The sequence below is a fragment of the Lissotriton vulgaris genome, chromosome 10, assembly GCF_964263255.1.
Source record: "Lissotriton vulgaris chromosome 10, aLisVul1.2, whole genome shotgun sequence".
In the NCBI taxonomy this organism is placed as follows: domain Eukaryota; kingdom Metazoa; phylum Chordata; class Amphibia; order Caudata; family Salamandridae; genus Lissotriton; species Lissotriton vulgaris.
The window spans coordinates 854,685,448-854,712,686 of NC_141698.1; the positions used below are offsets into that span (position 1 = coordinate 854,685,448).

General features: G+C 45.5%; 1 protein-coding gene across 1 annotated transcript in view; it reads right to left on the minus strand.

The window, feature by feature from the left end:
• DBF4 (DBF4-CDC7 kinase regulatory subunit) overlaps positions 1–27,239 on the minus strand; it is a 179,256-nt gene that overhangs the window by 95,316 nt on the left and 56,701 nt on the right. Inside the window, exons 2-5 of the mRNA XM_086941796.1 lie at positions 10,251–10,347; positions 9,958–10,133; positions 5,788–5,982; positions 2,133–2,183 (exon numbers count right to left, since the gene is read on the minus strand). Of these exons, the coding sequence (XP_086797922.1) occupies positions 2,133–2,183; positions 5,788–5,982; positions 9,958–10,133; positions 10,251–10,296 (468 nt within the window). The 5' untranslated portion in view covers positions 10,297–10,347. The remainder of the gene's footprint in view (positions 1–2,132; positions 2,184–5,787; positions 5,983–9,957; positions 10,134–10,250; positions 10,348–27,239) is intronic.

Here is a 27,239-nt window from a genome sequence, read left to right on the forward strand (position 1 = left end):
AGGCTAGTTAAACTTTAAGAGGGAGAGAAAGATAAAGTTGTCAGAGAGTGGGAAAGAAGGAAACCGGAGTAAAGAGAGATGTCAAAGAAAGATTGGGGTTAGGGTTAAAACGGACGGGAGAATGGTCAAAAAAAGAGTGGGCAGAAAATAAAAGAGGGCGAAAAGAGTGGGCAGGAGGTGCACGAGTGTGAGGCAGAGGCAAGAGGTTTGAGGGCAGATGAAGGCGGGTGGGGAAGAGGGGTCTAGAAGGAGGGGGTTCTGAGTAACACAAGAAGGGGGTCCGGGGAAGAGCCGCCGACTGTTGGGGGAGTAGGGGCCGTCTGAGGGCAGGACTGGAGAGGAAGCGAGCAGCTGCTCCGGAAAGAGTGAAGTGGGGGACCCTGGGGCAGAGAAGCAGAAAGTGCCTGACGGGGCTGAGGGGGGGGGAGATGTTTGAGGCCAGGACTGCAGGGAGGGGTGAGCCGCTTAGGACAGGCGGAAGGGGCCCCGGGACAAGAAGGAGAGGGGCACTGACCAGGGCAAGGAGACGGGCTAGAGAGGGTGGAGAAGGAGAGACGACAGTCAAAAGAATAACAACTGGTAGGGGATCAAAGGACAGCACGGACACCATACTGCATTAAAACAAGTGAAAACTAAATGCCAGTGGTGGCCACAGGGTGGCAGTGTTTAATAAGAAAGACTGTCTCTGAGAGCGATTTCACTCTCTATGGTGTGGGAAGCGGCAAACCCATTCGCCCGTAAAAGTAAGCACAAACAAAACGAACATCCTACCAGAAAAAGCCTAGCTGCTGGTGGACATCGAGCAGAAGCCACGGTGGGGAGGCAGTAGTAAACAAGTCGGATGGGGGTGGGGGCAGGGGAGTGAGCGAGTGGTAGGGAAGCGCCGGCGAAGCGTCGCGCTTCAAGAGCCTGGTTGGGGGGGGGGGGGGGGGGGGGGGGGAGGTGGTGGGGGGCAGGGCAGCGAGCGAGTGGAGCGCATTTCAATGAAGTCTGGTGCGAGGCGTGGGGGGCGGGGGAGGGGGAGCAGGCATATGGGGTGTGAGTGAGGCCAAGCGCGTGCCTGGGGAAGCATCACGCTCCAGTACACAACATGCATTGTGAGAAATCTGCTTGGTCAAAGAAGTTGTTTTCAACCCAATAGGTTCAGAGCAATAAATTGCTCGACCTAAAAAGGGGGGGGGGGGGGGGGGGTTGGGAGTTACTAGATATCTGGAAATATGCTATGCACCTTATGAACTAATGACTCAAGAATACAGGTTCATGCATTATTTTAACTAGTTTTTGAACGTCCTTTATGACCCGGAAGTATTCATGTTCATTACAAATTTGATGAAATGTTTACTATATGTTCGGGCTTTAACTTAACAGAGTATGAAATACTAGCATGTCTGTTTTTAATTTCGATGATGCTTTGTTGCTAGTATTTTTTAGGAAACCTAATACATAAAAATGGAGTCCTCCTAATGGTAGAGCCAACCAAGTATAGAATGTTCATTTTTTGGGGGATGTTGGAAAGACCCATTTATGTCACATAGGGCAGTGGAAGGTTGTGCAAAGAAATGCAGTTCTGATAGCAGTGGAACAGCTCAGCAGGAAGTAAGATAGGAATACTAATCACTTCAACATACATACATTTTTATTGGGTGGGAAACACGAGGTGGAATAATGAAAATATATTATGGCATGTCATACACTCTACTCAGTGCAACCATTTGTGCTAACAAACCTCAACTAAGTGTAAGAACAATTACTAATTTGAGGCTGCATGCTTTATGACAGGCGCTGAAATTGAAATGGACAACAGATGGATAAGGAAGTTCTCAAAAACGTAATGCATTAAGGCCCAACAATTTAAATCATGAGACTGAGCAACATCAGTCTAATAAGCTATTGATAAAAATAAAACAGCAAACAGAACTGTACAATTTGGCAAAACACCAGAAATGGATGACAAAATAATAGAATAACTATGATACAGATGATTTTTGCAAGGTATTCACACAGGTAAGATGCATATGTTTGACAGACACATTTGTGGGCAGGATTCTAAAATATTTACCTTTCCACATTTTAATGGAAATTTGTTTTTAGATGTCACCCAAACAAGCAGTAAAACATTAAGATCAACCTACTTGCTCTTTGATGACTTTTTCCACCAACGATTTTCCTCTGCTTATCCGTGCCTAAAAAAAGAACATGTTTAAATATTTTGTTAAGATCTTCTTTCAATCTACAACACAATATAACATCCCATGCATCAATATATCACAGACCAGGCTTTGAAGAAACACCTAATATTTCCCTTTGTATTTAGCAATAGTAACATCAGAGCAATTGTTAACTCATGTATACAAATATTCCTACAATAACTGATCCTGCCATCACCCAACTCAATGCTCAACCATTCAATCAACCTAAGAAATGGGTCAAATTGAGACAACACTGCATGTATTCAATGTTAAAGTACTCATAGACCCATCTGGAACACAGATATCTGCACCCAAAGCAGCAACAAAAGGCATCAACCACGTTATTTTAGCTTCAAGGTTGGGCAATGGAATGTAAAAATGACTGAGGCATGACCTCTGTGTCTAAGCCAAAAGACAAATGACGGGCTTGATAAGGTATTTTGAATTTATCAGCATAATTCCAGATTACAGTAACAGTAGACTGATATGTGAAGAACTATCATGGCATTAGATGTTTAAAGACCTGGAAGTCGGCTTATGTTGTTCTGTTGAGGTTACTCAATGTCAGAATGAAAGGGTATGAACTGGGAAATGGCCTAACAGTCTCTACACTTTTCTACAAGCATACCATACCAAGCACAGACTTCTCTCTTAGCTATCTGTTGGATTCTAATTTTAAGGTTTCTTGGTTCAATGCTTGTGAGAGATAGAAATATGCTTAAAGCATTGATGTTTCTTAGGTATTTTACACAGAACATGCAGGAAAAAAACATTTATTTCTTCACATGGCATAGGTCTTTTTGAAGGGTGCTGTCAGCAGAGCGAAGTGGGCTGCTAGAGTTGTGCTGTGAGAGCTTGCTGACGGAATTGTAGGGATATTGTCTCTATATGATGCAGACAGCCTAGTAATATACAGAGCATCTGATGGGCGTGGAATTTTGGTAAGCAGAGGTGGGTTGTCCAACAGACTCGTTCCTAGTCATTAGGCTATATACTCTACTCTCTGCCACTCACATACATTAGAAACGGAGTCAATAGTTGGTGCATCCAACTTGTGTTTTATGTGGGAAGTGGCCGAATATATTTCCAGAATGTACCTGGAGACTTCTTTGACCTTGATAGCCGAGCGTAGGTTGTGGACGAGGCTGGATTAAGTGCCCCTGAAATAAGGGGCTCAAATGTGATAGAGGTGCTAAAGAATGAGGGATTTAGTGATCACTGGATGGCTGGAACCATTGTTGGGAGTCACAGAGAAAGACTATTGACTGTTCAGCTCTAGGTCACTTAGTAGAATCAAGGGTCTTAAATATAAGAGGGAAAATTCTTAATTAGGCTGAAAACATGTAAATCTGAATGTTGCTCACCTAGGAATGGAAGAATAAGACTTGGTACCAACACGACTCCCACAGACAGCAAGTATGTGGTCCAACCCACTTGTCTCGCTGCAGATCAGTTTCCCCTCCCATCCCCCAAAACTTCCCAATGTGATCTTTAGGAAGCGCATTACACTTGGTGTCAAGTATGTGTACAAGTCTACTGTTGCCCCTTCTCAAAAAGCATATTTGTACTGCTCCAATCTCCCACTATCAAGCCCCTGTCCCCGCTGGAGTGTAGTAGCGCCCCAGGTCACATAAAAGGTTCTGCATCTTTTTATCCTCGTCTGGTGTCCTGCATGCTCTTTGCAAACACCAGGCTCCTTAAAGACACATCAAGCAACGGGCAGCCCGCAGAAGGACACATTAGATAGGCATTTCACACACGACCCCCACCCTGGCTAGACACTGCCTGGCTCTCACTACGCCCAGCTATTGAAGCAGTTGACGCATGAAGCTGGTACGGTTGGGCGATCCAAGATGTTTACGCGGGATGCAGTATCACACACAAGCATGCAAATGTGAGCAGCACGAAAGATGTACTGGTGCACAGCATGATACAATGGAACAGGTGAGAAGCGGTATTGGATACCGGTGTGAAAAAAAGCCGTCAGAGGGAAGTTTTAAACATTTTACTGCTTGGAGAAAACTTTTAAAATAATGCATTGTGGGTGCAGGAAGTTGGCGCTGTCAAGCTGTCATGCAACTTCCCAGGCGATCTGCACTCGCCATAACACTTACCACAACACAGACAGTGCCAGGTCTCTCAGCTAGTCTCCCATTCTCTTACACCCACTGGTATCCCCTACTTTCTCCCGCCATGACTACTTGCAAGTCTCTGCCACTCCTGACTTAACCTGTACAGACCTTCCCTCCACTCTCTTATACTCCTTGCACCAGGTTCCTTCCCTCAAACTCATTCCTTGTTATTCAGGTTCACCCCCGCAGACCCATGGCTCATCTGTTGCTTTCACTGAACTCCAAATTTCATTTGACAGTGAAGGGTGGGGCTGTCATGGCAGAAGCGCTATTGAGTACTCTAGTTAGCGAAATAGAACCCAACACTTTCTCCAGGAAGGGGGGAATGGGGGGGGGGGGGGGGGGGGGGGGGGGGGAAGGTCATCAACCCACTTATCCCCACAAGCAGATTAGCACTGTGTTAAAAATTGCACGCAGCGTGGCTCGAAAGCAGAGCGAGGGGGTGGCATTTTATCTTTAGAAACTGTAGTCTTGGTTGCGGGAGCAGGGCTCATAGCCACCACTAATTAGTTTCAGGAGCTGATCTATGATGAGCACGCCTCGTAGTACAATGATCGGGGGCTGCTCAAAAAGCGACAGGTTGCAGACAGCGCATCTGGTGGTCCAGACTCGCTCTCGAAAGTTGTTAACAAGTTGCATGTAACGCGGGCTCTGCCGGTGGAACGCAGTTGGAATGGAAACACCAAACCTCATGAACCGCAAGTTAAGTAGTGCTGTGTGCCGGCGAAAAGAGGAATAAAAGGGAAAAGTAGTCCACACAAACAAAAAGTATGGTCGACAGTGAAAGGCTCAACATAGCAGGAGCAGTAGCGAGGGTCGGAACAAAACAGCCACAAGGCGGGACAAACGTACACTATTCACAAATGAAAACTATGGAATTTGGTAAAGGCAGACCAAGTAACCAATGAAAAGCGGTGGGCGTGTTCAATCTCCAAAGAGGGAATACAGCATGCCTCACAGAGCAGTTAACTGCTTCTAGGTTCGACCTAAAAAGGAGATTAATCGGTCTAGCACAGGTGGTTCACTGGAAGCCTGTTGCGAAGACAGAAGTGTGGTACTTCTTTGCAATATCCGTGTTAGAACCCATAATGAAAGAGGTCCTGGATGTTGCGTGCTTTTCAGTATTGAAGATGAGACAACTGCTTTCTCCACATTTTTACTGGCCAGGAAAATTCAGAGAAGGAAGTACAATTACGAATTTTCCCGATAATCAATTATTCGAACATCACGTACAATTATATTGCCACTGTGACAGCCAAACAAAACAGATACATCCGAAACATTCAGAAACACAAGCTTCATCGCTTTCTATGGCTAACCACAATTAAGACTCAAGGGAAAAATATCTGAAGTCACTCTATTATGGTATGACAGGGTTTTTCGGTGTTTAAAATATATAATGAAAGGGCAAGCAGCAATGTCTTCACCTCATTAGTATTTAAAATAAAATTAAAATAAAAACTCACAGTCACCGAAGTATTCTGTAGACTTCTATCCAGGCCGCTTCTTTTATTGTTTGGACAAGACAAGCTATTTCCAGCATTCTGTGCAGGTTCTGGACTTCCTTCTGGGGAGAAGTGTCTGACAGAGTGGGCAAATTTTGCTTCTTTTTTATTAGAAATCAGATAACTTATGTCTTTGCTGAGAAATCCTTCTACTGTCTGAAATGAGTGGAATTACATATTTTAGAACAGCTAAACACAGCATGTGATGAAGGTTCAATCTTTTACTTGAGTGCATTTCACACAAACACTACAGCAATATATTCAAAATTGAAATCTTAAAACACTTCCCAAACATTATTTATGATACCTTGAGTTCTATGTCCATTAGCACCGCTTCTTCATACCTTTCTGATTTCCCCCTCTCAATTATGAGCATCGCACTGCAGGTGCAGATAATATCATTAGAGACATGAAGGATGGGTACATGATGGGCGTAAAATTGGAATCGGAGTACAACATTATTTTAGGAGGATCAATGCTGGGGGAAGGAATGCTGCCTCTCTTTTGATCACTGTTAAAACTGTTTTCCTGACTCGTCAATCAAGTAAGTGGTGTCAGTGGTGTGTTCAATCTTGTAGTAACGTTACCAGTCTACTAAATAAAAGTCCCTGCTCGCCTTTGCCAAAGATGGGAGGGAAACATGTCTTTACACTTTTGCACCACACTCACCTAGAACTAGAGCTTAAGCTTAAATAATGTACTTTTACTTGTTCTTCAGAAACTATAAATACAACAGATAATATGAGAATTGAAATATGGAAGGGGATTAAATACAAAGTTTACCAAATCGGACTGAGCAAAAAAACAACAATCCTTTAGGATCTGGATACAGTAACTGGAAATCATAAAATAGTATGTAGAAACAAATTATGTTTGGAAATTCAGAGGACAGGCTGCAATATGAAAGACAATTTCTATATTGGTCTGAGAATTATCTTTTTTCACAGAAATTTGTAAGAAGGTAAACTATCTGGCCAAAGGGCAGCTTTCTAGCACTGTGTTACACACAGAGGAAAACTCATAGCGGAGGTTCCAACTCGTTGGATCTCCACTTTATGCATACTACTACACTTGTTTCACCAGTATAAATCTATGAATGATTATATACTTCAGAGTGACAGAGATACTACTGCTACACCCAAGTCAACTGATGTTGAAAAATTGGTGCCAAGAGAGTACATGATTACAATGCTTACAGCCTTTGAGATTTTGATATACAAAGTTGTTCACAAAAACTGCACCATTAGCCAGCCCATACCACTGTTGCACTTTCTGCAGCTGGTGTGGTCATAGAAAGGGGGGTTGGGTGGGGACACTTGTGCTGACATCTCAGTCCGTTACTAAAGTGATTATACTTGCTGGAAAAAAACACAAATATTACACAAGCACGCACTGTAGCCTGCCTCAGTGTACTGCTCATTGGTTTGTTTGTCCCAAAGGTTGACTGAATTTAGGAATATAAATAGTCCTCATTTTGCCGTTTCTCGTTTTGCATATTCCTGTGCTCATCTTGAACATTCTCTGGTTATAATTTGTTCTATTTTGAAAACATGTTTTCGCTGTGGTTGATAATAACACGACTTAGGTGTAAGTGTCATTTCTTTTAACTTTATTTGTTTATTGGGAAAACAATACACAGAAAACAAAAAGAAAAGTTTAAGTAAATAAGTAAAAACAATATAAACAGCCTCACAGTTAATTAACCATTATCATATACTGAGTATATTACACATCACACTATAAATAAATAGAAACATTACTAATTTGATTTTAAATGTTTAAGTAGAAACTCCTCCTTATGGGACCTCATTATATCTTAAATATTGGCTATGGCTCTTTATTGCAATGACTTTTTCAAATAAGAGACCTGGGATATATTCCTGCCACCACTGGAGAAACGGATGGGTGGGTCTGTTCCTTCTATGCCAGCGCATTAATTAACAAAGCAAATGCCACTGTACTAGCCATTAATGGTTTATGATCACAAATCATAGATCATTCTGAACTCCACTATGGAAGAGAATGGTGGCAGAATGTTGATAATTGATGTTACATATTTAATTTAATTCTAGAATGTATGTTCTCCGAGAACCTAGGCTGTCCCGTCAGCAAATATATGTGAGCTATTGGCATCTAATTCGCCGCACCTTAGACAGGAAGATGTAGTAATCAATCCTTTTTGTAAAAGTGACCAGGAGTGTCAGTACATATGTACACAGTGGAAAATTCTGAAAATGGAGTTTAACAAGCATCAAAATGTGCTATTAGATTATTAAGTGCACTGCTGATTAATCTCACTCTAATATCAATGTTTAATTCCTTGCACCATGATAACGAATGCTTATCTATATTTGATGTTGTATCATCCCATACAGTTTTGTAATAAGCAGTAATACTAGAAGGTTCAGAAAAGGTTTACAAGACTAGATTGATCTCTACAGATACAATTCACATTTGTGCTGTAGCTGGAAGCAGTTTTTCCTAATTGCAGCTAATTTAACCATTGATCACTGAATTTATATCGAAATCTTATTCCTCAAACAAGAGCAGTTGGTTTGCTTCAGTCAGGTGACCCACCTAAATGACCCATTGTCTGGACCACTGACACAAAGCTTTGTCAGTAATATTAGAAAAAAGAGTGGATTGTTCCACACTGGTGAATGAAAACAAATAGTAGGCAATCCCTGCATTTTGGATAAATGCCTAAATGTTGTCATTCCAAAAGAAAAATACACTTTATAAAAGAAAATGGAGTTCCTGCTATTAATGTTTAATGCTTGGTAAATTAGAGTCCCTGCTGATACCTAATAATTCCATTTAATAATCAGACCTTTCTACTTTACTAAAGGGACACTGCACCCTAAGTGCTCGTCTATAGTTAAGCAGGTCTATTAACTATCTTCTGGAGTGGTCAAGTCTAGCATATTACCACACACATTTCTTCATAAGATGCTTTGATGCTTGGTCAGGTATACTCTCGCTCTTGTTCCTGCATTTCAAAGTTGGAGGACAAGAAGAGGCCCATTCAGGATTTTTACACTTTCTTCTGTTTCACCAAGGTAGTCTGGGACTGGGACTGGGTCTACCTACAGTGCTTAGAACGCCTTGCGGCTGTAAGCTTGCATGCAGCTAAGAGTTTGGCAAAACTGTATCACATTTTATAGTCTACCAATCAAGTCTTACTAAAGAACCTTTAAAAAAAAAAAAAAAAAAAAAGAGTGTGTGTCTGTAACCAATCATCATTTTTTCCTTATAAATTTTGTGTACAATGCTAGAATTTGTTAATTCTTTGATGGGTCAACTGAAGCCTTACGGCACTGGCTACGTCAATCTCAATGGAAGGTTTGGTGCTAAAAGTGACTAGAATAGTGCTAGAATAGCCAGCAAGTGACTTGTCAGTAATGGGTTTCAGCATCAGCACCTCGATGTTGCAAGAACAGCAGTGTTGATGCTGTTTTGCCAATAGGCAGGGGACACTCTCCAATCCTCCATGCTATTGGAAGGATACTGGGCATTTTGGGTTGTGGGATATTAACACTGATTGTTAACCAGGGTCTGGAAATTGCATTAAGTTATTGCTTTGAAGGTAGAGCACAAAGTGAATCTGTAATGGATTGTTTGTAAGTGAAAGCAGCCAGTAAACTACTGCCTTTACTCTTCCAAATATATGCCGTCTGCATTGTAGAGAACTAGTTCAACAGGGGTATCTCTGCTAAGAAATCTACCGCTGGACTATTATGAGCTAACCTGCTGCGGCAACACAGTCCAAGGCAACCTGTGGGAAACCCAACAGAAAGATGGGCACAATACCCAATATCACACCCAACCTTAAGTGGCATTGATGTAAAGGTCTAGAAAATCTCTATTCGTAGGCCGAGTTTAAACAAAGCACACAAATGACTGATGCACAACACTTGCATTCCTGAATACAGACCAGGGAACACACAAAAGTAACTGTATACCATTAGCATCTCTTAGAGCCCCCTCGCCCTTCCACACACGTTTTTACTCATTAACAAAGGCTCTCTGCTCGGACCTGAAAACAGAAGTTAATGTTTCGGAACACCTTCCAGGTTTCAAGATCAGCAGCTGCAAGTCATACAGCAGTAATCGCATGCAAGTGTAACCTACCCCTCCGAAAGCCTTAATGTCTTTTTCCAAATTTTCAGACAAGACGTTGGGCGGTAAATCAAGGTAAAACACTTTTCCGGAGAGTGGTTTACACTTTGGGTCTTCTGTTTTAACTGATAATTTATTTTCAAGTCTCTGAGGCTGCTGATTTTTTCCCGTTTTCCCTTGAGCACGGCCTGCATCCACAAGAGTAAAAAGAATTGTGCGTCGGCCAGTGATCTTAATGACACATTATGAAACAATAAATGGTTTATCTGGAATTTGTCATTTTAGGTGGGAATACTTTAACTTACAGTTCAGTTTTCCTTTGGATCCATTATTCAAATCACTCCGTTTCATTTTTGGAAAGCGTTACATGCTTCCAGCTGTTTTATGTGCGGGGCAAGGTACCTGCAACAGTAACATAATTAATATTTAAGATAGTAAATGTAAGCCCACATTAAACGTTTGACAGGATATACTCGGGTAATTTAAACAGCGTGGGATGAAGGCAGCACAAAGGATAGGATGCACAAGTTCAGCAGAAGAATCACAGTGCGAGGTGATTCTATGTCAGGACCGGAGGCTTTGGATTATGCTGTACTTCCAATGCTTTATTCCAACAGCAGCCATTTTAAAACTCAGACTGAGACCACATTTACCAAACACCCTCGGGACAAAGTGGTCAACAAAAAAAAACAAAGAAAGGACACCATATCCCTCAGTCCAAATAGCCAATCAAGTAAAAACAAGCTTTATTCGGTATATAAACAAGCATTGGAAATGCAATAGGTCTCGCATTAGGAAAGTTTGAGCGATTGGTATTGTAAATGACACTTTTTTTATTTATGTGTTGGTTTTGAAAATAGCAAAATTAATAGCTTTGTCAGTTACAATGTCAATAGTTTTAACTTTCGCAAATGTGACACCTATAGCATTTGTAATGCAATGTGTGTTGTATTTACGTGACTTAGATGTATTGATATTACAAATAACAATGGCTTTTAATTTTGTAAATAATTAATACTTAAATAAAAGTTATTGTAATTTATAATGGCAATACCTTAAACGTTTGTAAATAACTTTTGTGAAGATTATGTTCAGTCTATTTTATTGTGATGAAAATCCAAGAACATTGCATTTGCACCTACACACACACACACAGCCACACACACACACACACACATAGATGTGGTGTTGGTGGATCTGGGGGATATGGTGGTGGTGGATGTGGTGGTGGATGTGGATGTGGTGGTGGATGCGGATGTGGTGGTGGATGCGGTTGTGGTGGTGGATGTGGTGGTGGTGGTGGATGTGGTGGTGGTGGTGGATGTGGTGGTGGTGGTGGATGCGGTGGTGGTGGATGCGGTGGTGGTGGATGTGGTGGTGGATGCGGTGGTGGTGGATGTGGTGGTGGATGCGGTGGTGGTGGTGGAAGTGGTGGTGGATGTGTTGGATGTGGTGGTGGTGGGTGTGGTGGTGGATGTGGTGGTGGAAGTGGTGTTGGAACTGGTGGTGGAAGTGGTGGTGGGTGTGGCGGTGGATGTGGCGGTGGATGTCATGGTGGATGTCATGGTGGATGTGGAGGTGATGGTGGATGTGATGGTGGATGTGGTGGTGGTGGATGCAGTGGATGTGATGGTGGATGTGGTGGTGGATGTGGTGGATGCAGTGGATGTGGCGGTGGTGGTTGTGGATGCAGTGGTGGTGGTGGATGGGGTGGTGGTGGTGGATGGGGTGGTGGATGTAGTGGTGGTGGGTGTGGTGGAGGTGGGTTTGGTGAAAGTGGCGGTGGATGCGGTGGTGGATGTGGTGGTGGTGGTGGATGTGGTGGTGGTGGATGCGGTGGTGGTGGTGGATGCGGTGGTGGTGGATGCGGTGGTGGTGGTGGTGGATGCGGTGGTGGTGGAAGTGGTGATGGATGTGTTGGATGTGGTGGTGGATGTGGTGGTGGATGTGGTGGATGTGGTGGTGGGTGTGGATGTGGTGGTGGGTGTGGATGTGGTGGTGGGTGTGGATGTGGTGGTGGGTGTGGATGTGGTGGTGGATGTGGTGGAAGTGTTGAATGTGGTGGTGGATGTGGTGGTGGTGGGTGTGGTGGTGGATGTGGTGGTGGATGTGGTGGTGGATGTGGTGGTGGTGGATGCGGTGGATGTGGATGTGGTGGTGGCGGATGCGGTGTATGTGGATATGATGGTGGATGTGGAGGTGGATGTCATGGTGGAGGTGGTGGTGGTGATGGTGGATGTGGTGGTGGATGTGGTGGTGGTGGATGTGGTGGTGGTGAATGCGGTGGTGGTGAATGCGGTGGTGGATGCGGTGGATGTGGATGCGGTGGTGATGGTGGATGCAGTGGTGGTGGATGGGGTGGTGGTGGTGGTGGATGGGGTGGTGGATGTAGTGGTGGTGGGTGTGGCGGATGTGGTGGTGGTGGGTGTGGTTAAAGTGTTGGTGGATGTGGTGGTGTATGTGGTGGTGGTGGATGTGGTGGTGGTGGATGTGGTGGTGGAAGTGGTGTTGGTGGATGCGGTGGTGGTGGTGGATGTGGTGGTGGTGGATGCGGTTGTGGATGTGGTGGTGGTGGAAGTGGTGGTGGATGTGGTGGATGTGGATGTGGTGGATGTGGTGGTGGATGTGGCGGTGGATGTCGCCCAGTTAGTTAAACTCTGGTTAAAGCCCTATATCCTCGCAAGCTTGATGCGTGCGCATCGAATAGCGAGACCTAAAAACATCATGGCCGCTGCCCTCATTAGCTGCGGTAACTAGAGACAATATTTTCAAAGTGGGCCTGTCTATTTTTGTGCAAGATTAGCAAATTGCTAATCGCAAATAAGGAATCTGTAGGAATCGCATTTAATTTTGCGATTCCTACATGAATCCCGTTTTACGAGTCTGTAATAGCGATTCCTTATGAATCGCTATTTCAGACTCGCAAAACGGGTCTTTCATGAATCTGGCCGAAAGTCTCTACCAGAAAGAGCGTTACCAAAGGTGAGTATCTTGTTCGTCAACCTCTAGGAGTATGTAGTGGTCCGTAAGCTCACTACATCCTTGCCTTGATGTATTCACAAATGGGAAAGTTTTTCTTCTTTTTAAAAAGAAGCACTGGTTGTCCTAAGGAACATGGGCTGCTTTAAAAATAAGATGTTTCCCATTTGGAAATCCAACCCCAGGGATAGTGGTCTGTTATTTGCAGACCACCATGCCTGTGTTTAGTGGCTAAACACAAGACGATACTAATAGCAGCGTGCTTATTAATATTAATTTGGCAGGTCATTCTGCAACCCCTTAACACTGGGGATTTTGCAAGGCAGCCTATTATTCAAGAAATTGCATCGCAAATTAAAGACTGACTGTATAAAAGTTGCTGCTCAATTTCCAACCACTTTTTTGTGACCAGTCTTTTCCAACTTCTAGCCCTATGCCACACAGCACCACAAATTTGGCATTTCCTTACGAGAATACGTGAATATCTGAGACTGAAATGATGTATGCATGATTGCAGTAAAAAAAATTGTGTTGAGCAAAGCTTTCGGGAAATACCAACATTGGTGGTGGTGTGTTGTTTCATGTCATGTTATATGTAACATAAAATTTGTGTGACAGATAAATGGTCATCTGCGCATGAGTCTTTGTCTTGTTTGAATCTGATTTTAATAAACAGAGGGTAGACTTTATAATACTGGAGTCATCTTTAAAAAATGAACAAAGGGGTTTTAAACTAGTTTATGAAGGAAAACATGTTTTTATAAAATATAATAATGTATATGCCCTCACTCATCTATCCTAAAATGCGAGATTGAAAAGCGGAAGAAGATGTCTGAATTTTTGTTGAAGTGAGTCATCAACTAACAAAATAGAAAGTGACCTTTCAAATGAAGGTGATGTGTCAGTTTTAATTGCAAGTGGTTGAATCAGCCGTATGGCAAATGAGTCACTGTAGTGGATAAAGGGAAGAGATAGGAGGGAGCTGAAAGAGAGTATTTCAGGAATTAGTAAAACCGTGGGTGCTGTGTGCTGATGAAAATGTGGGAAGCACTCTGCCCTGGGAGCTAACAGACTTGCGGAGACACAGGAGGCTGGAAAGCAGGCTGGTCATGAATATCGCCGCCGGCCTGGAAATGGCACACTGGGGGTGCTGATACGTGGGAGGTCAGACCAAGGGATGTTGGTACTTGAAAAGTGACTATGGGAACACTGTGTGGGGCAGTGTATGGAAAAAGGGCTGTGGGGCAGTGAGTGAGCAGCACATGTATAACAAGACGGAGGGGGAAGGCAGAGAAGGGGAAGGGGGAGGGGAAATGCGACACAGCGGGCAGGGGAGGGGGCGGAGCGGGGAGAGGAGAGGGTGTGAAAGCAGCAGGGGCCTGGAGTGCGGCTGAGGGAACAGACGGCGATTTGGAGATGTGCACGCGCATTTTAGGTCAATGCGCTTGCGCATTGACCTAAAAGCCACGGGCACAGCACCAAATCGCCCAGTTAGTTTAACTCTGGTTAAAGCCCTATATCCTCGCAAGCTCGATGCGTGCGCATCGAATAGCGAGACCTAAAAAAATATCCATAAAAGCATTCTACATATTAAAAGCAGGTTGAGGAAGATAATATAACAATAAAAACATTTCATCGAGTTACAATCCCCCGTTCCCCCCTCATAAAAAGATTTATTTTTAAAAAAAATACATATTTCATCAATGATATATGAACTCCATTATAATGGATAAACATTTCATGGGGTACATAGAACTACAATAATCTTGAAATAAAAAGACCTAATATTTAGTAAACTAATCAGTCTCATAGACAAGTGATTCCAGATATGAGAGCATTTTCATTCACTTAATAGCTAATTGGGTGAAGGCAATTCCCGCATGACAAATCGTGACATGATCCAAGTTACAAATAAAATAAAAAGCGGTTTTATAGGAGTATGACTTATTGGAAATAAAAAGTGGGCGTAAAATTGATTTTCTAAGATCCCTGTAAAAATTACAGAACAGTACAAAGTGCAATGTTCTTTGGGCAGATTCACTATCGCAGGGGCACATTGGGGGGTTTGCACTCCAGTTGCCCATCTTAGGGAATGCTATCTGAAAATGCAATGTTCTTAGCCTTAGTCTAGTCAAATAAAATCTGTTGCGTATTCCTGATAAATATAAGATAAGGTTGTGATTCAGTTAATATGTTCCCCTCCTTTACCCAACGCTCCAACCTGACAAGCAAAATTCTGCCCAGGAGTTTGAATCCACATTCAAGGAGGGAAATCAGTCGGTAACATTTAGCACTAGCTCTATTGCCCTTTTTAGGTCTCGCACCTGCGATGATCGCAAAGTGATGTCGCTGCGAGGCCTATTGTCGTCGGATCTGCTTACAAGGAGCAAAGGGAGACAAGAGATGGGCACGCGCAGCCCGGATCAGGTCACGGGCTCATTCACCATCTCCTGTCTCCCTTTTAGCTCCATGTAAGCAGACACACACGCACACATATACACGCACGCACACATAGAGACAACCCTCCCGCCAGCAGACACACACACACACGAGCTCGCGCACACACACACACAAGCGTACAGAGACACACACACCCCTCCCCCCCTACAACTAAACCCCACTCACCTCATCGGCGCCACTCAGGACTTCTTCAGCCTCCGCGGGGCTCTCCCTCGGGCATGGGAGCCCCGCGTCTCCACTGCTTCTCTGCCAGGCACTCCGTGAGCGCGGGCTTCAGAAGACAGAAGTCCCACTCCACCACAGCTTTCGTTTTCGCCAGTGCACACGCTAGTCTTGTTCTTGCTTTACCACTAATCCACCCCTCTGTCCTCAGATTGTGTTTAATGTGTGTAAAAGCATCGGGGTCACATAGGCTTCCCGCTCCGGACATGCATAATTCATGCAAAAGCTGCAAAACACACGCGTAAGGTCAGTAGTTCGCTGTGAGGAGCACTTCTTAGTGAATGAATATGGGGACTTTAGTAATCAGGTTTTTTTAACGAGTGTAATTGTTTTTGCGGCACTCGCGTGGAAAAACAAAGCGTACATGCACTTCCTGTAAAATAATGTACACAAGTTACTAGCAAAAACTGCGGCAAAAACCTAATAGTGATCACGTTATGCACGCACAAGCACAACGCTTGGGCGTTACCATGGTGACGAGGTTTCAAACGACTGCAAGAAAAAGAAAGGAATGTACTTGCACCAAAATGCTACCACTCTACTGCCATGCACTAACGCGCGCGAGACCAAACTACGCGAGCCCATTGTCGCAAAAAAAGCAGGACACTACGGCCTAAGGGACGGCAATAATTAGCAATAGATACAGAGAGACTGGGCTGCCAACTATGTGGTTGATGTTTTGGTGTCTGTGAAAAGAAACAGGACTGATAACTGAGTGAACGGCCATCTCAATGGATTCCGTGTCATTAAAGACACAGTGCTTCAGGCCATGGATTTCCTCTTGCAAACCATTTTATCTGGTTTGTTTGTCCCAGCTGCTTTTATTAACTACAACTACCAGAATGCTTTAGGCTGTTAAACACTGACTACAGGCATTGATACAGCGTAATATGGTAGATTAGAGATCAAGCATGTTTACTACAGCTTTCTACGTTGTCTTGAATAGAACTCCCTTCTGTCAAGCGCATCTCAACAGGGACTAGAAAACCTATTTGTGTTGGACGCTCGAGACCTCGTCTCATAGCGACAGGAACCGACCTCTCCCCTCAGGTGACCTCCCAGAGGCGCCAACCTCACCCGCTACCCACTGGGCGTCTCGTGACGCCTCGCGAAAGTTACATCGCGTTTGTTAGCGTTGGAGCTCAATGGCATTTTACGGAATATCAGCATCTGTTGCAGTTAAATCGAATGAGGACGTGAGCGTCGTGTTTGGCCACACACGGCTTTCCAGATGAGCTAACTTGAGGAAGTCTTAGGAGCCTAGTTCCAAGAAGTATTCACTAACTCGCTTCGCTCGAAATAGTCACTGTTTGTCTTGTGTGTGTGGATGTTTTGCAGCGTTGGTGTTCCTACTTTTAGACACTCCGGAAAAAATGTATGTTGCCATTTAGGCGACTTGTTTCCCTTTATAACAAGGCTATTTGTTGCAATCTGGCGCCTACTTGTGGCCGTTAGAGGTGACGGCGGCGTAAAGCAGCTGACTTCAATGTCTTAATGGCGAGCCAGCACTACACATTTATTTTATTTATTTATTAAACTTATAAAGCGCAACAAATACCACGAATGGTGTCTCGGCGCTGGGCAGACAGAGAGGCACCTCCTGTGCATTATTGGATGAATAGCCATGTCTTCACTTGCTTTCTGAAAATCATAAGTGAGGAACTGCTTTTTAGGTCTCGCCTGTTGTCGATGCGCATGCGCATCGAGCAAAGCGAGACTATTGCGAGTTATCCACACTTTATCTGCACTGCAAGGAATCGTGGCGATTCCTTGCAGTGCCCGTGAGTTTTAAGGTCAATGCGCATGCGCATTAAGCTTATGCGCATGCGCATTGACCTTAAAAGTCACGGGCGCGTGCACGTCCGTCTCCTAACAACACACACACACCCTCTCCCCCGCTCCGCCCCCTCCCGCCGTGTCGCATTTCTCTTTCTCCTCCCCCTCCCCTCTCTCCCCTCCGTCTCGGTTCACACACACCCTCTCCCCCGCTCCGCCCCCTCCCCGCCAACACCGCCTCGCGAGCTCGTCATTCCAAACCCGCCCTCCCCCGCCTGAGAACGGCATGGCACAGTGGTAAACAGAATACCCAGTAACACGTATTCATGCTCGGGCGGCACTTCCTCCATGTTCACCACCCAAACACATCCTGATGGGGCCCTTAACCAGAAGGCATCAACAATCTTTCCTTTCTGCTTCCAACGCCAATTGCACCTACAACGAATCCGGATCTTGCATAAGGTCCCCCCGCCCCTCCCCCTCTGCTCTCAATACCTCAATCCAGAGCGCCATTTAAGTCCGCCATAATAAGCCGTGCTGCGCTTACTGGGTCAAGGGAAAAAGCACAAAGATGCCTTGTTTGTTTCGCTCCGAGGGACAGGGAGCCGCCACAGAGACCAGAACCAGCGTCAGAGAAGGAAAGCCTTCCAGATCTTCAACCATGGTAGTCGATTCACCGATGCTGTACACACGTCCCTAACAACGTCATTTCAGGCGGACACCATCATACATGACAGCACCAAAACAAAAGAGAAGGCAGCATTCGTTGTCCCGCTAAGCACCACCTTTTGTCCGTCCAGGCAGCCGCTCAATGCAAACACCTCCCAGTGCCATGTAAAGCCACCCCCAACAACACAAAGGAAAACCCGGATATACAAGCAGAATCCACTGTGAGACACTGGCCTGCCCGCCCATGTGACACATCAGCAGCCCAACATCAAACAAACGCCAGAACACGTCAGACAGCCCACAGATGATTAAACACAACTGATTTATCTGCACGTCATGCAAGGCCATCGCAACATAACGCCCTTCGGCCCACACACACATCTATCTAACCCCAGTGCTTAATTCGATTATAAAAATTGAAAGTGTAACTCCAAAAGTTTTTCTTAAGAGATCGCTGCTTAATACCAAGGCTGCTTACTCTGGATTCTACCTCACGCCTCTTCCTTCCACTCCTGTGACGATCTCAATCGTGCAGGGTTTGCCATTTTTGCTTTCTTTGTTTTCTGCATTTCTGACTCCTGCTCTGGGTCAAAGTCTGATGACAGAACCTCAACCCCTCACCCTCAATCCCTCACCCACACTCACCCACACTCACCCTCACTCACCCTCACTCACCCTCACTCACCCTCACTCACCCTCACCCTCACTCACCCTCACTCACCCTCACTCACCCTCACCCTCAACCCCTCACTCACCCTCACTCACCCTCACTCACCCTCAACCCCTCACCCTCACCCACCCTCAACCCCTCACCCACCCTCAACCCCTCACCCTCACTCACCCTCAACCCCTCACTCACCCTCACTCACCCTCAACCCCTCACTCACCCTCACTCACCCTCAACTCCTCACCCACCCTCAACCCCTCACCCTCACTCACCCTCAACCCCTCACTCACCCTCACTCACCCTCAACCCCTCACTCACCCTCACTCACCCTCAACCCCTCACTCACCCTCACTCACCCTCACTCACCCTCACTCACCCTCACTCACCCTCACTCACCCTCACTCACCCTCACTCACCCTCACTCACCCTCACCCACCCTCACCCTCTCACTCACCCTCACTCACCCTCAACCCCTCACCCTCACCCACCCTCAACCCCTCACCCACCCTCAACCCCTCACCCTCACTCACCCTCAACCCCTCACTCACCCTCACTCACCCTCAACCCCTCACTCACCCTCAACTCCTCACCCACCCTCAACCCCTCACCCTCACTCACCCTCAACCCCTCACTCACCCTCACTCACCCTCAACCCCTCACTCACCCTCAACCCCTCACTCACCCTCACCCTCACTCACCCTCACCCTCAACCCCTCACTCCCCCTCACTCACCCTCACCCTCACTCACCCTCAACCCCTCACCCACCCTCAACCCCTCACCCACCCTCAACCCCTCACCCTCACTCACCCTCAACCCCTCACCCTCACTCACCCTCAACGCCTCACTCACCCTCAACCCCTCACTCACCCTCAACCCCTCACTCACCCTCACCCTCAACCCCTCACTCACCCTCACTCACCCTCAACCCCTCTCACCCTCACTCACCCTCACTCACCCTCACCCTCACCCTCAACCCCTCACTCCCCCTCACTCACCCTCACCCTCACTCACCCTCAACCCCTCACCCACCCTCAACCCCTCACCCACCCTCAACCCCTCACCCTCACTCACCCTCAACCCCTCACCCTCACTCACCCTCAACGCCTCACTCACCCTCACTCACCCTCAACCCCTCACTCACCCTCAACCCCTCACTCACCCTCACTCACCCTCACCCTCAACCCCTCACTCACCCTCACTCACCCTCAACCCCTCACCCTCACTCACCCTCAACCTCATGCTAAAGATTTACAAAAAAACCCATAAACAATTCTAAAAGCACTAACTCTAATGCTGCGAGACCTATTGCATTTCTAATGCTTGTTATATGGTGGGGCAAGGTATTCCAGAGCTTCGAGGCGGCTACCAGGAAGCGTCTGTCTCCCCATGTAACCGTTCTCACCCGTTGAATGCATAGAGATGCGGACATATAGCTAGGGCTCTGTAATTGTGTAGCAGAGGAAGACCAAAAAATGCAGCAGTCCTCACCAAATAATTCAGATAAAAAGGAAAAATTATGTTCGCATAATGCGGCCCAGTTTGTGAAAGTATTGCTTCATTATTTTGTCTTTTTTACACAGGTTTTTACTGTTTGGGTGAAGGTTGCACTGATGGTGCAAGTATTCGCACGTTACGCGACTTGCTTGTATTCAAGAACATCAAATAACTTTAACTTTGTAGTCAATCGGTGTGTCTTACTAATATTGCACATTTTACACTACACGGGGTGTCCCAGCGACGCTTGCCTATGTGTTTACTAAACAGTAATAATGCTTGCCTCTAAAAATGGCCGCTGCTTTGCGGGAATTTAGTCTGCGCATGCGTCGGTCATAACCACGTGATGTGACGCACTCGCAGTTCTGGTGGGAAAGTGTTTGCTCATGCGCAATACAGCGGACATGGCCGCTTTGTTTTCTCATATGCTCCGTGCTTGCAATGCCGCTTTTGCAAAGCTGTTTGTTCTGCACTTATCCTAATGCTATAGTTATTATAAAGTAAGGGGTATAGTGTAGCCATTCATGGTATACAGTGTAATCATTTTTTCTGTATTTCTAAATTGTTTTCGCTTACTTTCCATATATCGTATTCTGTGGGCCTGGGAGGCGCTTGCTACTCCATCTTGAAGAGCCTATCTGGTACTTGTCATGTGATGAGGGAAAGAAACCCATGCTGCAGTGGAACTCAGCCAGCTGGCAGCCAAAGCCAAGATGTTCATGAGAACCGACCTGTAACCCAGCAAGATGAAGCTGACTTGTACCTAAATTTGCTACAATTGTATTTACCGCTGTATACTCCATTGTTCACTGTAAATGTTGTGTCATGGGAAGCTAGAATTTAAGGGGTGGGTACAAAAATGAATATTAAGCCTGAGAAAGTCTAGATTTCAGGTAGTGTGATGACCTAACCTCCTCCTTCACCCAATCAGAACTTGGGGATCCTTTCAATTGCAACATTGGTGGGTGGTACACTGACCCGAAAACAGTATAACTAGCCTGGGTTTAGCTAGAGAAATTGTCCGACTTGTCCGAATAGCTGACAAGTCACTGACCCTACGAACTCTATAGGTGATTGATACAGAGAGCTGCGGAGCACTCTGTCCGTATTTTCCACAGACTCAATCGGGGTTTGGGAAACCTTAAGTGCTGGCAAAGCACTTTGCTAGGAGATTCGAGAACCCAATCGGGGTTATTGGCAGATTCCTTGCAGAGAGGGAGTAGCGCAGCCATTGCAACCGAAGCTGCAGGTGTTGGTCGTACCCTTAGACGAACCAGGTCCTGATCCAAATCCTGGGGTTATCCTGTCCTGACTGTCCATGAGCTGTACCTGCTCGCCTACTGGCAACCTAAGTCCTTGAGGGTCCTTTACCGCCTTTTTCAACTGACCCGTGGCCAGGGTTAGTCTTCAATCTATCCTAGGTAGTTATAATCTACGTGGGTGTTAGTCATTCTAAACTCCTTCCTAACGTCCTAAATAAAGCAAAATTGCATATGTCCTTTTCCCTCTGTCTTTCCATAAATGAGATTTTTATGCATTATTGTCTATTAGCATGTTCCACTTTTCTACCTACCTTTAGTCAAATGCTAAATCGTTTTGCATATATAGTTGTTCCATTCTTAACCTCCCTATAGACGATAAGTACATCTGGATAAATCAAAATTGTCTAAGTTTAATTTCCTCTGAACCGTTAGTGAATTTCGAAAGTCTACTTTGATTAGTATGTTCCCTTTCTTTACCCGCCTTTAGTGAAGTTGTGGAAATCTGCTTATCAAAAATAGCGTGTTCCTTATTTTCCCTTCCCTTTATTTCTCAAATTTCTAAATGATTCTTACCTTCATTCATTGCTTTACAATATTTCTAATTCTAGTCATAGATAGTTTGATCTGTGTTAATCTTATGCTCATGACATATGATGACGATGATGATGATGATGATGATTAGATAAAGTGCGTTCAAAACTTCTTGAGTCTGTGGTTATTATAAAGAGTACAAACATTCTTCAATTGTACATGGTATTTGTGTTGTCTACTTATTTTCACAGCTAGCTCCCTGATCCATTGTGATCATAGGTACCTGTTCCGAGGATTGGTAAGTCAGGTACACGGAAGCAAACAGGAGTGAACTGAATTACTGGTAGTAGAGTGTAAGGTTACCCGATTAAATAAGTATAAATAAATAATCTGGAAGTAATTTTCATGGGCCCAAGTGTGCATTAGTTAGTCGGGTGACCTGCGCGCTCTATCAGCACCTCATCAGCAGCAGTTTATCTCCCAATTACAGCAATAAGCAACAGAAAGGTGACCAATTACTGTACAGCAACAAATATCGCAGCATTTTCAGTAACTTTTGATTCATTCGCAGCACGTGCTGAGCAGTGTGCACTAAATATAATTTAAAAGATGGATCAAATAATACGGCATTTGCCTTGAGCGATATACAATCGGCTATTTCATTTTCACAACAGCACCTGTTTTTTACTGGTAAGTTAACGCAATTGACTTTTTTCAAAGGCTAGACAGTGCAAGTGCTGATTTTGCACTGGCCACTGTAAATGCCAGTGCAGAAGTGCACTGTTGATATAAATATAAAATACACAGAAAGAGGCCCAGAGCGACTATTCAAGATGTGTCTCTGCGTACGGTGAAGAAGAACGTCTGTCTTAAGTGGTGCAGTAATCCTGTAATACGGCTCTTTATACAGTGGATGTGAAGCATTTCTGCTGTCTTATGGAGGTGTTTTTACTTCTCGTTGCTTTACTGTATAAAGAAAAACCAAAGGAAATGATGGACGGAGCGTTGACAATTCAAGCACTCACCCCCAGTCAACTGATCTGGGTTTAATCCATCACCGTTCTTTAGCCCACTCTGCCACCGCAGTTCAGATATGGCCATATGCAAATCAGTCTGACCTTGTGCCTCATGAGAACAGTCCAGCCCGAACTACCAAGCCATGCCTTCCCTGGACCGGAAATAAGCTACCGAGGACTGGTTTCTGTCATTTCAGCCCGGCTTGCTTGAATCCATTGGCAAAGTGAGCAAGGGACTCACGCCTGAGCATACCCTGCCAACTTATGGCGAACAAAGAAAAACCAAAGGAAATGATGGACGAGCGTTGACAATACAAGCACTCACCCCCAGTCAACTGATCTGGGTTTAATCCATCACCGTTCTTTAGCCAACTCTGCCACCCCAGTTCAGACATGGCCATATGCAAATCAGGCCATATGCCTCATGGGAACAGTCCAGCCCGAACTACCAAGCCATGCCTTCCTTGGACCAAGCACTTCTATAGCGTGGAACAGACCATTTCCCAAATATGAAACCAGTTTCCATTTTGGGGGGGTTGCATCCCATCTCCACTCCCCAACATGTAGAGCAACTTCAAATACTAATTATCACTCCGTAAACACCCCGCCCCCACCTCCCTCCACACAGCACAGTTTTACACAATACAAATACTTTCAGCTATGGGGGGACGCTGTACTGTTTGTGCACGTGGGTGGGAGACCTTTATAATGTTGATTACCACAAAGACACCACACTCGTATGGATTACGAGGCGAGCTCAGCGGGGACACCAGGGGCTTTCCCTTAAGCCGTGTCCATCCTACAGAAATAGTAAACGCAAGAACAGCTGCAGAAATGAGAAGGGGCAATTTTATATGTTGTATTTTATGCATTTATGTGACTTATGTACTTTTTGCCCCAGGTGGGCACCTGTCCATGATGGGGCACATCCCTAAAGGTTTAAAGAGGTGACGAGTTCCTCATTTCTGCACGAGCGCACTGGGCTGGCTGTGTCGATAGGCCACACTCTCCTCAGTCAGGGCTGGGTACTTTCAGGGACCTGTAGCCGGTTCAAACGATTATAAAATTAGGACTACAACTCCCAGAATGCAAAGCAAAAATAAAACTGGACTAGCGGACCTGGGGAATTTGACAGCACGTTCACAAAACCCATATCTAAACACCCCTAGCACAGTTTCATACATGTCAACCTGCACAACTGCCCCACTCCAAGTCCAACTCCATGATTTATTCACACTCGTCAATTCCAACAAGCATTGGCATAGCCAATAGGTCTCGTTTTTGTTTTTGTGGAGCGGGGGATTAAGTGAGTTGCCCAGAAACACTGGAAGTTGACAAGGAGCTCAGATGGACCTTCCCCAAGCCACGGAGGCAGAAAGGTAAGCTTTCGTGTAGCTGTGCATCTCATGTAAATCGTTTAATGCTTGCTGACCATGTTGACGAAGTAACTCCAGCAGCAGTACTGCCTTCTGTACGAAATGCTGAAAAACGTGGCATGTTTTGTGTAGAAGATGTGCTTCTCATGTAATGCTTGCTGACAGTGTTGCCGAAGGAAAACCAGAAGCAGTAGTACGTACTGCCTTCTATATGAAACACTGGAAAAATGCAGCATGAGTTAAGTAGCTTAGAGCCAAGGTGACCATCATCATTTATTTTACACGGACAGGCCGTTGTAAGATATTTCTAATAAAACAGCATTTGCTTTGATAGCGTGGTTGTGAGAAAAGACAAGACATAGGTGTCACATTTGCAAAAGTTAAAACTATTGGCATTGTGAATGACAAAGCTATTAATTTCGCTATTTTCAAAACCAACACATAAATAAAAAAAAATCATTTACAATAGCAATAGCTCAAACTTTCCTAATGCAAGACCTATTGCATTGCAAATGCTTGTTAAAAATTGGGACAATCACACTTTCAACCCATGTTGCGGGCAACGCCCCATCACTAACAGCATTTAAAAATGTTATTAAAATGGGGGACCAGAAATTAATATGTTTAAAAATGTCTATTTGGACCCCTGCCGTCGTCCCACTTGCACAATCTTGTAGGGCAATTCTAATCTCGTCTACAGTAATAAAATCAATCTTGCCAATTTTTAGCAAGATTATATTACCGTCCTTGTCCTTTATATTGCAACATTTAGTGGGGTTAAAAATTCCCTCAAAATACAGCAACCAATCCTCTGGAGTCACCACAGTTGGTCTGTGGTTTTCCAGAAGAGAGTGGAATTTTTAGTATCAGCTGCTTGGACCAGGTTTTCTCAAGCCATCTCTCTTATCTCTATTTTCCGGGCATGTAAAGCTTGTTTATAACATTTTCTAAGGTTTCTAATTTTTTTGCCATTTCTAGGTTTAACCTTTAATTCATCCTTCAAAGCTCTGTTCAGTTTCGAACATTCCTGATTAAACCATTGTGGGCAGAAGACCTTAACATCTTCAGCGCCGCGCGAATTCTCACGCTGTGCTGAAGGTTCTAATGAGCCAACGGGCTCATGACGGAACGGTTCCGTCATGAGCACAGGCCAACCGACGCAATGACGGAACCGTTCTGTCATGAGCATCTAAGGGGTTATTGTTCCTTTGGTTCTTATTTTTTAATCTCAATTCCTTATGTATACCTATTGTAATATTATTAAAAGCAGTAACAACCTCGAAATAGCCAATCACTGTCCAGGAACCACAGCCTAGACCTTAGTCATCCCCTTGCTCATCCTCTTTCTTTTTAGAGGAGTGTTTTCTGTTCTCTTCAAGATTGTTTGTATTCGGCAGCTTCTGGACCGCGTTCCGAGTGCCATGCCTGCTGTTATGTTCTGATGAGGTTCTATACTGCTTTGCCACTGTTTTACCATTGTGAGCGCGATAATTGGAGTGAGGCGCTGGTGCGCTGTAGCGGCTCACCTCAGTCCTCTGAGTTTGACCGCTATGGGGCCGCTCCAGCACACAACAGCTTGTTCCGGGCTTCGGTCAGCCAAGTGTTGTGTTTTTCTGTGTCTTTCAGGTCACAATGGTGTTCGCCTCGGCCCACAGGTCCGATGTTGGGCTTACGCAGTCCGCTGACTGTCTGTGGTGAGGCGCGGTCCTCCCCCTGGCCGCCAAGGGTGCTGTTGCACGTGTCTACCGCATCAGCTCCACTCGCTGGCAACGGCACGCGGAATTACTCATCCTTCACATTCCTGACATTCCGCCCGCTGTTGCCTGGCTGCCTCACACCCCTGGAAACTGGAGGGTCTGTAGAGCGGTGCTCTGGCTAATTTGGTGCTCGACTTTGTCGAGTAGGTTTGCGTCTGTGTGTGCTTGACTTTCAAGCCCGCTGGGTGTATATTCACTTTGGCCTTGAACTGGGGCCTGCTGGGACAAGTCTCTCAGTGAATTCCCCGCTTTTTCATAATTCTGCAGAGTGTCACTGAGGCACTTCTGGGTGCCTCCTCCTTCAATTGCAGTTTGTCCCTGTTACAATTCGCTGGTCCCCAGCACATACATATTCAGTCAACTGACTGTGGGGGTGCCACTAGGCTTGCAGCTTCAAAGCCAGTGGGTGAGTCATTGTACTCTGGTCAATTCACAGCAGGGAGACATGCACTGGGAGGAGGATCCCCTTGATCAGCTGCCCTGGGATGACAATTTCTACGACGCGGTGGACGCTTCCATCTACCGCGCCGTAGAAGAGGTCATGGCTCCCGTGCAGAAGCGTTTATGTCAAAAGTTGGAGCAGTTTTGTTCTAAATGGGCCCACCTGCGGGGGAAGATTCTGTTATGCCGCAAGCGATTTCCATTACTGATCCTGTACCAGCTAAGCGGCCCAAGGTGGCCGGCGTGGACCAAGACACTTGAGCATCTGAGAGAAGCCTTTCTAGAGCACACCCCCCAGCAACCCCCTCCCTTAGCCAACTCTCCCTCCGCGGCACCTGTGGACACACCCAGTCCCTCCCAGTGGTTTGACAATGACGTTCAAGGGGATACTGACGAGGAACCAGGGCCCTCTAGACCCCGGCCCTTCCGACCCGTAGGGTACCAATGGAGAATCTGATATGTTAGATCCTGAACTGCTAATGCCCCCAAAGTCCTCTGAATGAACACCTTCAACCAAGGTGGCCGGTTATGTATCAGGCAGAATCCGCACACCGATGGGCAAGGAGGCTCGCAGCCGCCTTCGCTCAGAATGTCCTCGCCCCTCTCTGGACGGGAAAGTCACGCAAACGCCAGAGCTCGATCC